General features: G+C 36.9%; 3 protein-coding genes across 7 annotated transcripts in view; 2 read left to right on the forward strand and 1 right to left on the reverse strand.

The window, feature by feature from the left end:
- Positions 1 to 1,245: 1,245 nt before the first annotated feature.
- On the reverse strand, positions 1,246 to 4,309 carry LOC119072189 (ATP-dependent RNA helicase Ddx1). Its single transcript, XM_037177348.1, has 11 exons — positions 4,134 to 4,309; positions 4,021 to 4,072; positions 3,865 to 3,955; positions 3,586 to 3,805; positions 2,878 to 3,524; positions 2,535 to 2,820; positions 2,044 to 2,466; positions 1,866 to 1,981; positions 1,682 to 1,783; positions 1,532 to 1,621; positions 1,246 to 1,456 (listed from the first exon to the last, which is right to left on the reverse strand). Exons 1-11 carry the CDS (start codon positions 4,147 to 4,149, stop codon positions 1,322 to 1,324), a joined length of 2,178 nt encoding a protein of 725 aa, XP_037033243.1. The 5' UTR covers positions 4,150 to 4,309; the 3' UTR covers positions 1,246 to 1,321.
- A 964-nt stretch (positions 4,310 to 5,273) lies between these two features.
- LOC119072197 (GSK3-beta interaction protein) lies at positions 5,274 to 5,930 on the forward strand. Its single transcript, XM_037177367.1, has one exon. The coding sequence runs from the start codon at positions 5,449 to 5,451 to the stop codon at positions 5,827 to 5,829; it is 381 nt and encodes a 126-aa protein (XP_037033262.1). The 5' UTR covers positions 5,274 to 5,448; the 3' UTR covers positions 5,830 to 5,930.
- Positions 5,931 to 6,301: 371 nt separating this feature from the next.
- LOC119072193 (endophilin-A) overlaps positions 6,302 to 12,774 on the forward strand; it is a 40,118-nt gene continuing 33,645 nt past the window's right edge. For 3 of the 5 annotated variants that reach the window (XM_037177360.1, XM_037177362.1, XM_037177361.1), the window contains exon 1: positions 6,312 to 6,474. The gene's annotated coding sequence lies outside the window, so the exon portion shown is untranslated. Of the gene's footprint in view, positions 6,475 to 12,774 lie in introns of all 5 variants that reach the window. The other 2 variants (XM_037177363.1, XM_037177358.1) reach the window with 2 other exon arrangements.

A 12,774-nucleotide genomic window follows, 5' to 3' on the forward strand; every position in this document is an offset into this window, starting at 1 on the left:
TTGTTAGTATTATTCGGGCTATACTCGGATTTACCGCTTATACGCGCACACGTAGAGTGAGACAACTAACGAAATGTGCACAGAGTGTCAATTGACAGGAGGGTCGAAAGTGTACCATCACTGTTGTCACAAACAAAATATCTAAATTTCGACCACAAGAGAAAGAACTTATTTTGCTGGCAATTTGCAATAGAATCTGCCCTGTGTTAAAAGTTTAGAGCGACAAACTCGATTTGACTCGCATCTGTTCGTTTTACCTTGGATTAAGTTTAATGACTTTGCCGCCACCAAAAGTGGCAACATAGAGATTTCCATCTAGATCGGTCGTTATTCCATCCAATACGTAGTTAGGCTTCCATTTTAGACAATAAAAGAAAAGATTCGCTATCCATTCACTACAGAGGGAAAAACGCTTATAAATATAATATCAGAGAAATGGTAACAGGTAGCGTTGCTTCTGCCGAGCCGACGCAGCGCCATCTGTTATCATTTCAATGAATACCATCTTCTGTGAAAACACAAAGATATATAGGTTGTCTGTCGTTGGGTCATAATCAAACTCTTTGATACCATTCTATGTGAGTCGATGTAATAAAACTTATTCGTCTTTCGCACCATTGAAGATAGTCACTTTTTCGAATAATTTCTTCAAATATTTCCCACCTTAAGAACCCAGCAAGGAACCAACGACAATTTAAAAGAACTTACTTTTCGTTTCCATTGGAAAATTGAATTCCGTTTTCAACTGTTGTCGTTGTAATGTGTAATGTATAATTCTACTTGCCCAAGTCACTTTTAATGGACCAAAAATTTACTGATTGATAATTTATGGGTTCGTTGACTGTATTCTAGACAATTTTGGTAGTCCCTGATTTGTTCTTTAAATGTTGGCCAGTAGCAATAGTTGTTAATTATTACTATCTCTCACAACTTAATAGTCAATTAGAAATAGAAGAGAAATCAATCAACGCCTAATATTTTACTTTTTGCCAAATTTCACTAAATTTAATAATTTTGACCAAATTTTGCTAAAGAAAATTCATCAAATTTAGTGGAATTTAATGAAATAATTCACAATATTATCTTCCGGGAGAGCTAATGGACAGAAGTTTCACTCACCAGCATTTAAATCACAAAGGGGAATCCTAGCAGCGCGTTCCACTGTAACAACCGATTTCGACATCATACTCCTCCCACAAAGGGGCCAATTCGAATGGCAAGGTTAAGGTCACAACTAAAACCTAATTGGTCGCATAATTTATCGATTTTGTTTATTTCATTGAAAAATCATCCCAATTGCAATCATTACACAGTTTATCATCTACAGAAATCTCTTCAAGAACATCGTCTGAGCCTTCGACTCCAAATCAGAGAGACGTGACAAAACGCTGGTCATCTGCGCTACGTGGTCCTTGTAGCCAGTGCCGGAATTTTGAAGTTTTTCACCGTAGACCACCTAGAATCAGATAATTATTGTTAGATTGGAGAGCAGGAAAATAGATCAAGTGCACTAAGGCCGAGCAAAACTCACTTTGCCATCAAACTCGTTCAGTGGCACCTTCATGTTTTTGTCCACTTGCTGAATGGTTATATTCAGATGATCTTCTATATCAGCCAAATACTAAACGAAATTTGGTCTCGGTTAGTTAAAGCAATGATTATAGAGGTTCGGTTGTCTTACATTCTTTTCGTTGTACCACATGCAACATCCTTTCACATCTGTTAGGTTTGTATTCCAGCAGTTTTTGCCACGGGAATTGCACCATTGTCCATGATACCATACCTAGAAAGCGAAGTGATTGTAGGACAATCAGAATGCAGGAGGAGTGGAAATCAATGAAAATTTTTGAGAGAAATGGACGAACCTTTTCGGGAACCGTAGCGACAAGACTAATAGCAAGACCCATTCGTTCAGCACGTCCAACACGACCGATTCGATGGACGTAATTGGATTTTTCATCGGGAAGGGTAAAGTTGACGACTGTAATACGGCAACGGATTAGTGAGATTTAAATACAAATTCGGATTCCTTAATAAACTAACCGAACGGTAGACCCGAAATATCCAGACCTCTGGCTGCAACATCGGTGCAAATCAAAAATTTGACCTTAGACGCCTTGAACGATTCCAAATTTGCTTTCCGTTCTTTGGGATTCCGGTCACCATGCAAACACACACAAGAATATTTCTGACCGCCAACCTGTTTCAAATAATTCTCCAAATTGTCACAATCCACTTTCGTACGGCAAAACAGAAGCGCCCGATCCATTTTATGCTCTTCTATGGCTTGGATCAAGTATTCCGCCTTGAGCATTTTAACTGCCTCGGAAAATGTTTCTGCCGTATTGTTGCCAGGCCGAACATTATCATTGTTGTGCACTCCATCAGTTTGGATGTGTCGCTTCATGTTGTGCCACGATAAGTCCTTTTGTGGATCGACCATGGTGACAACGTGATGAACCGTTTCTTGAGTAAACGATGGACGATTGAAAGTAAGCGCGGAGCGGATGACATTGTAATTTAAAAAGATTTACCTGGAACAGCATCCTCGCCTTTCAAATCAACCCAAGTGGGAAAATGCATCAATTTCTCTGCCATCTTTTTCACATCGAACGAATGTAATGTGGCACTGCAAACGATCATTTGCAGTCGACGTCCATCAACGGTTATTTTGGGAATTTGCTTATGCAAATTTTCGATCATGTTCAAGTAACCAGCACTTAGAAGACCATCGGCTTCATCCAATACAAAGAATCGACAGTGAGTCAGTGAAACCTGTCCACCACCTATCAAATCGTCCAATCGACCTGGCGTAGCCACCTGAAAGTATAATTTTTAGTTACACTCAGAACAGATCTCTTGTTGGCGATCTCCTACCAGAATGTCGACACCTTGCTGCAAAACTGACAACTGATCACGAACATTAACACCTCCAATTATAAGTAGTTCTCGGACCAGAGGATCTTTCAAAAATTTCTTAAATTTAACGATTTGATTGAGCGTCTGCTCGGCCAATTCACGAGATGGTTCAATGATAATGGCTTGCGGTGCATTCGGCTTCGGTACAAAGTCTTGTCCACTTCCCGAATTCGAAGCACGAGGATTTTGAACGACATTCTTCGGGTCGACTTTCGACACAGCCACATACCCATTCGGAATTTTATGTTTGAATTCGGTGGCACCAAAGTTGAATTGCATCTCGGCGTTTTTTAGCACAACCGCCGGATAGAACGTTGAGTTTCGTAGATTATTCGGTATGGAAAATGCAACGCCCAGATCTTTGTCATTTTTCGTGAATCGAACTTCATAATTCTGGAGATCAAGGCAGCATCCGATAACATCATGCATTCCGAACTCCTCACCGTACGGATCGAATTGCTTGTTGTGCGACTTTCTACCAGTTCCGCCGAAACCGAAACTGAACTTATCTGTACCTAAGTCAAGATTGGCCTGGTCAGTGGACCAACCGACACGGCAGAGACCCTCGTCAGTAACGATAGCCTCAAAGTAGTACTTTCCTGTGCCTGGTAAGCGCAAGATACGTTAATATGACTAGCTGAAGAATGCATTTTAATTCAATTCAACCTTTTACACCAGTAGTACTGCGACATCCATGCCACTCTTTAAATTCCCGGGACTGGCATCTCAGACCATCAGGCGTGACAGCTAATGCATTGCCACGGTCGAAAAATGACATTGTCCACGAAGGTATTGCCGCCGACACGGCACCTTTTGCTCCCTTACCATCTGCCAAATCTTTGAGTGTTTCCCACACAATTTGAAGAATCGGTAAACAGAATGCTCCCTGAAGATCATAATTTAAGATTGAATCACTAAGTTTCTAGTGTTTTAGAGATAAATTACAGTCTTTCCACTGCCGGTTTCAGCAGCCATCAACACATCACCACCGCCTAGAATTAATGGAATAGCTTCTGCTTGCACGTCGGTAGGAAGTCTATGGAAATGTTATGGGAAAATGAGGTTCGGCGAAGTTGTATTGCAAGAAATTAAAAGACTTACGTCCATTCCATTTCATCGACAGCCTTTGCAATTTCAGGCAGGACACCAAATTCTAGAGAAAATTTTTGGAACAAATTTTACCAACATTTTGAGAAGGTCTTTACGTGCATTACCTTCAAAAGCCGTCATTTTTGCTATTTGTTTCGAAAAACCACTGCTTTTCAGAAATAAAGTCTGCAATCGGCGTTTTGGTTTTGCGTAAATACACTACACCTAACACACAGATGATACAGATTCACATTGGATGGGTTGACAGTTTGTTGTATTGCACGCAGTGCTATCAAAAAAATGATGGGAACAAGTTGAACGCTGAGGTATGTTGGCATGAGACATGAGATGAACCGTCAGATGCATTACTGTGTTTGAAAGACTTTAACGGAGAATAGTGAAAGTATAACATACGGACGATCATTACAAACGAGGGTCCAGTGATTGTGTAAAGTTGCCTGAACAACAGATGCACGGATAATGTCCATATTAATGACCCAAGTACCCAAACATCAATTTCACAGTTTATCAAAATGTCTTTGGTTCTAAGTTATTTCAACTATTGTATACAACTTCGTTTTTCATATAAGAATACGACATAATGAAAGCGTTATTTTATGGGGATACCATTATAAATAATAGAATTACCGTTATATTTTCTCGATATTGGTCGAAATTGAGACAAATAACGGTAAAGTACTCCAAAATATTTGTAAAATAAAAAATCACGTTGGTAAACACCGACAATTAGCTATTGGAATATAATTTACCAACTCTTAACTCTTTAGTGAATGTATACAGTGTTTAAGGAGAGCGAAAACCAGTTAAATTTAATTGGTCTCGGGGTCAGCTGTCAAATATTCATCAATGAAAAAAGAAATTGATAGTTGAGCCGAGTTTAAATTTGTATGTGATTTCTCTCAATTTGACGTGTGACACCGAGACCAGTTTAAACAAAGTGGTCAAAAATCGCTCTCATTAAACACTGTATACACAAGGTATGGTCTAATGTCAAAATTTGTATGGAGCGGGGGAAATAGCGATTTCATATAAACAAACTCACCTTTCAATAAAAATCATTGAGAGGTGAGTTTGTTTATATGAAATTGTTATTTCCTCCGGCTTGTATTGATAAACCATACCTGGTTTGTACATTCATTGGGTCCCTGTCCCTAAAACAGAAAACTCGACAGAAGACACTTTGTTGAGGCTAAATTGAACTTATCTGTCAACACTGACTGTTACGTTGTAGTACCGCAAAATGTCAAAACATATGTCAAGCAGTAATGTTTAACAATAAAATCAGCTGTGTAGAGACAATCTGAAAGAAATATATTTGCATCGTTTGTAAAATATTACAAAATTGTAGTGACTGAACCATGTATTCGTAGACGAATACGTCTATTTATTCAAGTGATCGCTGTGCAATCCTTTTAAACCATGTCATCCAATCTACCGCATTTTGATACAGCTTCCGACTCACCCGAACCACTTCTGGAATGGCAGGACGAAGCGGCAGCAATTATAAAAGACGTTGAAAATCATGTGAAGCACATTCAAATATCGTCGAAATTGCAATCCAGCAAAACCGAAATTTTCCTCAACCTAACCACACTGGAAGAAGCAACATTTTGTATTCGAATATCTACGGAAGGATTTCAAATTGTCGGTCAGTTGTATGACACCATTGGATCAAATGACAATACAGCCGTGACCTATGAGACTCCATACGCACTGTTAAACAGTGTAAGTGAACGATATGTTCAATCGTTTGGCAATGGTTTAACAGCAGCTCTGGAAAAGCTGATTTCTAATGAATAACTGACTTAAATAGGGTGTCAGTGAATCATTCACAGTTGCTATTTAGTCCTTACCAATGTTTCTACGAATAAAATGTTTATGAAGACGAGACAATTAATGGAGTTTTCATTCAACAAAATCATCTAAAAAATTCATTCATTTTCACTTGGGGAATCTCGTTATTACAAAAATCGATTCGTTGTGCCAGGCATGCGTAAAAATTAGTTTATCAAATGAAGATTGGAGTAGATCAACGAAATAACTGTTAAAGTTTTCCTTTCCACTCTTCGTTTGTTGGCTCCGTTGGTCTCTACTTTACTCATACACCATTGTAACATCGTAGGAATGGATTAATTATCAAAAGATTCTAATTAGAATCGATTCGTTACTGGATTTTTCGCAAAAATCGAGAAATAACAAACTGGAAAAATCTGGTACAATTTGCAGAAATATCTGCACCTCTGAACTGTACACCACTGAATCCTCAGTCAAAAGTACAAAATTTTTAAATGGCGGATACGCGTAATGTCACCGTCTGATCGTGTCGTGTAATTTGTTTCGATTTACCCGTGTAATAATTCAATAAATTTTTGAAAAATACGGAAAAAAGGTGCGTTTAAGTGTTCCGAATAGATTGTGTGCAAAGACTTACTGGATTAGTCTAACGTAAGTATTGAAAAGTGAAATTTTCCAAATGGTTTGCACAAAATGCCCACTGACATAACTCGTAACTGCCTCTTTCAAACAAAAAAAAAACTTTATGTTATGGTGCTTACAGGGTCTCCATGAAACAAATCATTCTTTTCGTGTTCTTTACACAAATCGGATTAATTTCAAGAAAATTGTTTCAATTTCCATTGTCATTGTCCCGAAATGTAATTTACTTATAGCACAACAATGGGAAAATCGAAATCGTCTTATCACTCACACTCAAACGAATTATTTTTTTGATAAAAAAAAATCGCTAAAAATCACAAAACAATGCCAAACAACTGTCTATAAGATGATTAGAATGAAAAGCGCATTATTTACACAGTGTATGTCCTTGTGTCTGTCTTACCACAGCAAATTGTGTTCTCATAAATTTTTTTATTTTTTGCTACCAACGAGAAAATTACTTTGCGAAATTGTTATTGTCTTGTGTTTAATTAGAAGTCAGTCTTCATCGTCATCATCCTACGATAATATAATTACAGTCTATTAAAATTTATCAATGAACATGAGACGGGGACGAGACTTGTCCTACCCGAGAAAAAAAAACACCAGCAGACCAACGATGTGTGTGAGATAAATTAAAATTTCGATTTTTTTTACGTTGTTGGGGGTGAGTTGAGTGCTTTATTTTTAGTAGCAGTATATTTGTGGATCGAGTGCTCTTTAAGTGAATGAAATGAAAGAACGGTTTACGTAACATTTTTTTCCTTTGGTCTTTTTCATTCAATATATATTCATACGACGCCTATTTCCAAGGTCACTTTTTTTCGCTAATACTCTTGAAATTGTTATCTTGTGTTTGTGGTTATTTCTTTGCATATCTCAGGTACTTTTTTTTGTTTTGTTTCTCCAAGTTTCAATTCGTTGATTGTACAGATCGATAAAATAAAAATTAAAGTCAAAATCATTGCACACGTTTCTTTTGAAGCAATTTTCTTCCGTTCTTCAAATGGGAACTGTGACCTTATTATTTAGCCACCGTTTTCGTTCAGTGAATTGAGAACTATGACGAAAATAAAAATAATTGGAAAAATTGAATGAGTGAAGTAAATAACCTGTACAGGCAATATGTTATCGACAATCATGCAATGTGCAATTTATAGTTATTAAAGGGGAAAGGGAAAGTGATTTTTTGACGAGTGTGAAAGGCTTCATTCATCACACATCGCAAATAGTTTTTTGCGTGTCTGTGTTGCATGATTGATAGATTATGCAATTTCACTTGTTGCGAAATTGACTCAAAACAACCGTCCAAGTCAGGTACGTTCACAACTTAATTTACAAGGAGACGAGAAAATAAGAAAACAAAAAAGTTTAAATTTTATTTTGAGGGTGGTGAGACAATAAAATTTCCAACTTTTTCCCGAGGTCAACACAACGTTTTTCACAGCAAAAGGTCCAGAAGTTTCAGCTGAAGTGACAAGGTGAGGCTGAACAACTTTAGTCTTTATTCTTTAATCTCCTTTAATCTTCTCAAATTGAATTTCGTTTGGCTAAATGGTTGTGTGTTGGGTCTGAAATGAATGTTAGAAGCTTCTTTCATTCATATACCGTCACTTGGATTCTTAAAACTCCATTAGATTGGTTTCTGTATCTCATGTGTCTGAGAGAGTTAATTAATGGAGATTTTATATGGTATCCCTGGTAAGGATTTTAATTTCGCTTGCAAATTATTTATAGTGTATCCCTCCATCATTTTCAATAAAAATGTCCCATGTTCACAACCTTCGCAAAATAAAGTTGTTCAGCCCCACCGTGGTGAGAAAATGACTGTTGTGAAAAAACACTTTAGTTCACGAAATTTTCCAATTTTTTCTCTGGTTTTCGTCCCTTAGTATGTAAAGTTATGTACAAGCGTATCTGCTTTGAACGGTTCATTTTAGACACTCTTAGGCACAATCGAATTGCCGACAATAAATTGTCCAAGACATGCATGTAAATTACTGTCCTCAAAGGCCTCACGGTTCTCAGGGTTATGTGATAAATGTTGCATACCAGTGAATGTCGTATTTTCTAATAGTGGACTCGAAATTGGAGGTGAAGGAAGCTACTACAGCTCGTCTGTATTTAATAGTCCTTTACATGCTACATGCGTCGAAGACACCACTTTTCATGTTTCAAGCACTTCTTTCGAAGCCCTAAGCATGTAAAATCAATTACATAGCTCGGGATAAAATGAAAAGTCTCGTTTTTGTGTGTTTATTGACCGGATCAACAGAGTTCACACGAAAACTCTACTTTTCATGTTTTTATCAATAGTTAGGAAAAATACTATTACATAACTATGATTAAAAGGTGAAAATTAGAGTTTTCTTGTATCTAGAGCCTAATTTTGAGGGCGTCAGCCCGAGGTAGTTTTGCTCCTCATGCAATTTACGCTATTTTAATTTATGAATGTGGTGACGACATTTCCCAATGGAGGGAAATGCCTTATTACCTCCATAGTAGATTACTTGGCAATGGGGCAAAAGATGGAAATGGTATTTCTTGTGTGTTTACCGAACTCGGCTACGCCTCGATCGGCAAATTTCACACAAGATGTACCATTTCCATCATTTGTCCCATTGTTAAGTAATGTACTATACATGCTAGCGAGCGGCAAAGTGAACTTTACATCACTGACTGTGACAATGAAAATGTACTACCACCAGCTATCATGTAAAATACCTTGCGTAATTGCTTGAACATTATTGTTTTGTCTTGTATTTTATGAATAATTCACTCTCCTTCGGCTCGTTCCGTAGCCTTCACGCCTCTCACAACCACTTTACAAGCAGCTACGCAATGTACTATTGTTGAAATTTCGACCCACCTCTTTGTAACCCGTACATATTATGATGAGGACAACAAAAATTCCAATTGGAAACCTTGCACAGACCGTCTCTGTGGTTTAATTTTACCGTGACGGTATATTATTTTGCTCAGACATCAAAGAGAGTACAATTGCGTATATAAAATGTGACGTGTTATCACCACGAAATCATTCGATTCCATTCTGTAAATTATTATGGGTTTATCGAGCAAATAAACAAACACATTTTTTTATCGTAAACGAATTTAAAATCTAATGAAAATTTGTAGATAGAATAGAAATGTGGAATGTACCGGTTCTCAATTTTATTATAGAACTACCCACAGACAGCTAAACCGAGTAATGTGTTTGTAACATAACTCTTTATTTGCGGTGCTACAACTTGTTTTCGACATCAGAAGAAATTGTTGCTACTTTCATGGCTAGTACTACTACATTTCGTAGAACAATTTAATTACAGTTTTTTTCCGTTCTGTTTTTAGCCTCGTAGGAAGGCTTTCTATACTGAGGCTTATAGAAATGCTATGCCGTTTGTAACATGTGGAATTCAAAGTAAAAGTTTATGGAAATTGGATGACCAATTCGTGAGTTAAGCCTTTGATGTGAACCAGGTACAGAGGCCAATCAGTTTTTCCATATATGTCGGCCAAATCTGAAGAGATTTAGACTGTTTTTGATAGATCACATAGAACAAATTCGCTCGTTGTATGCTGAAGGCTAGTCAGGCTAGTATACACTTCGCGGAAAATGATTGAAAAATATCTGAAAAATAGCATAGGGCCCACAAGCGAAGCAACGTTTGTCACCACTTTATATTTTAATGTAAATTCTCTTGATAGTGTTACCGAATATGTTAAGCGAATGATGAGTGAATATTATATTGATGCATAGCACTGCTTCTAGCATGAACACTACTTTAACAAACGTCAAAATTAAGAGACTTTTGTTATTTTTGAAGAACTTTGATCGTAATCGCAGCAATTTTAGTCAATTTTAGCAATTTTGTAACCGGAAAACTGGGTCTTACATGTCATGCACAAATGCTTTTCTGCTTGTCATATGCGAAAGTTTAATATTAAATTACAATGTAACCACCGCTGACAAAAGCACACTCAGCCGTCTTTTTTTTAGCAATTTGCATCGGTAACTGTTTTTCGTAAAGGATGGTCGTCGTATACTTTTCTTTCGCCTTGGACATACACCCTCTACACATGTCGAAAATACAGTTACCAAAGTTCCAGTGACTAAAATAAGGTTTTTGAATGGTGTTTCCTCGGTCAAACCGGGTCATTCCCATCTGTTGTACATTGAAAAATATAATATAGTTCTCCGTTGCACTGCACACAGTCAAAATTTATTCCCAACTTCATAAAACAAGACATACCAAAGGTCCCAGTGTAATTGTCTCAATTTTCAACGGCTCATCTATTCAAATTTCTTGACACCTACCTTTTCCAACCTTCGCTTTGTTGAATGCTATGCAACATTTACTGAACGCTTCAAGCGCCTCATCGGAAGATATTTCACACTCCGGTTTAAAATAGTAGGAGTAACAGTAGTGCTTTCCGTCCTTTCCACATTTATCAGTAGCTCGATGCGATTGCTTGCTGCTGTATGTCAAATTCGTGCAACGACATATGCGTTTAGCATCTGTAGAAATAGCCAGAACGAACACGGCAATAATGATGAACCACAAACGTGTTTGGGCGAACGCCTTCATTGTCACGTTTTCTGGTAATATTTAAAAAAAAATCAAAGTAATTTGAATCACACATTTATGAAGAAATCGACGATGAGTGTTGTGCCTACCTTTTGATTGCCTTTGGTCGACGTGTTGAAGGTGCGACTAAATTCTACCTATTTATATGTAAAGTCAGAAATCGCAACGGTATTGGGTACAAGTAAAACCACTGATACAGTTTAGATAGTTCACTCGTTTTTTAAAATTATATTTCTACTTCTTATCAAATGTCTACTAATCAAGTTACTAATTACATATTCCTTCAAATACATTGAAGACATACTTAAGTTTATGCATACGGAATGAAGTTACTTAGTTTCATGCAATATTAACTGAACAATTAAAGAAAAAAATGCTGCCCCGCAGCACTAAAGTTTGTGGTGTCCAGACGAGACCACCCAAATGCTAAAAGGCCGAATTTCGTACTTCGACAGTCTTCTCATTGCAATGATACTAGAAAAGTCTACACTTCGACATAAACATCACAATTAGATTTCAGAACTCACTGACGCCTCGTGCTGGAAATCTTTCGAAGAGCACTATTTAATTATTCGAATACTTTTTCTACCACCGGTAAAATCTTCTGCGTCATTGAATCCATTTAAGAGAGCTTTCACTCTCTCATAAAATTAGCATGTCTTTGATTCGAAAGCATTTTGCTTCGTAACGCATCAGAGTAATCGAATCAATTCTGAACCTGTCACAGACGGCAGGCATATTGACAGTTTTACTATCTTATCTATTATTTCATTTGATCGAAGATTTTCAGAGATCGATTTCAGACATCGATTTCAGAAATCTTTACTGCACTGGCTTTGACATACTTTTTCCTATATGAGACCTTATTCCCTTGACTGAAAGTCAGGGTCTTACACCAGAAAATACCGAAATATGTGGGTGACAAAAAAGTTCACTATGATTGAAAATGTATGAAATGGTATGAAAAACGTTAAATGTGGGTGACAAAAAATCGTTGAAGGCACGATAACTTGAGTAATTCTCAAGCTATTTGGATGAATCTTTTTTTTAAATATGTGGAATTAAAATCTCGAGGCTAAGTTCGAAGATGGGCAATGTGGGACGAAGGATCTGGAAGCTATCCAGGAAAAACAGGATTTTACACTGTTGATTATAGCCTCTATCGAAAAAGATTACTTTGATGAAATTTGATTTGGTTGCGTAGTGTGTGTAAATCGTATAAGTATGTTTTCGATAATGTGCATGAAACAAGTAAAAAGAAAAATTTCGTCAGTACATGCCCAGCCTCTAACCGGTAAACATCTCTTGTTAGTGAACTGCTAACAAATCTGATGTTGACTATCAAATTTGATAGTTGACTAACAACTTGATAGTTGAGTAACAATTTGATAGTTGACTATCAAATTTGATAGTTGACTATCAAATTTGATAGTTGACTAACAACTTGATAGTTGACTATCAAATTTGATAGTTGACTAACAACTTGATAGTTGACTATCAAATTTGATAGTTGACTAACAACTTGATAGTTGACTATCAAATTTGATAGTTGACTAACAACTTGATAGTTGACTAACAACTTGATAGTTGACTATCAAATTTGATAGTTGACTAACAACTTGATAGTTGACTATCAAATTTGATAGTTGACTAACAACTTGATAGTTGACTATCAAATTTGATAGTTGACTAACAACTTGATAGTTGACTATCAAATTTG

This window comes from Bradysia coprophila (genome assembly GCF_014529535.1).
Source record: "Bradysia coprophila strain Holo2 chromosome IV unlocalized genomic scaffold, BU_Bcop_v1 contig_81, whole genome shotgun sequence".
NCBI classification, from domain to species: Eukaryota; Metazoa; Arthropoda; class Insecta; order Diptera; family Sciaridae; genus Bradysia; species Bradysia coprophila.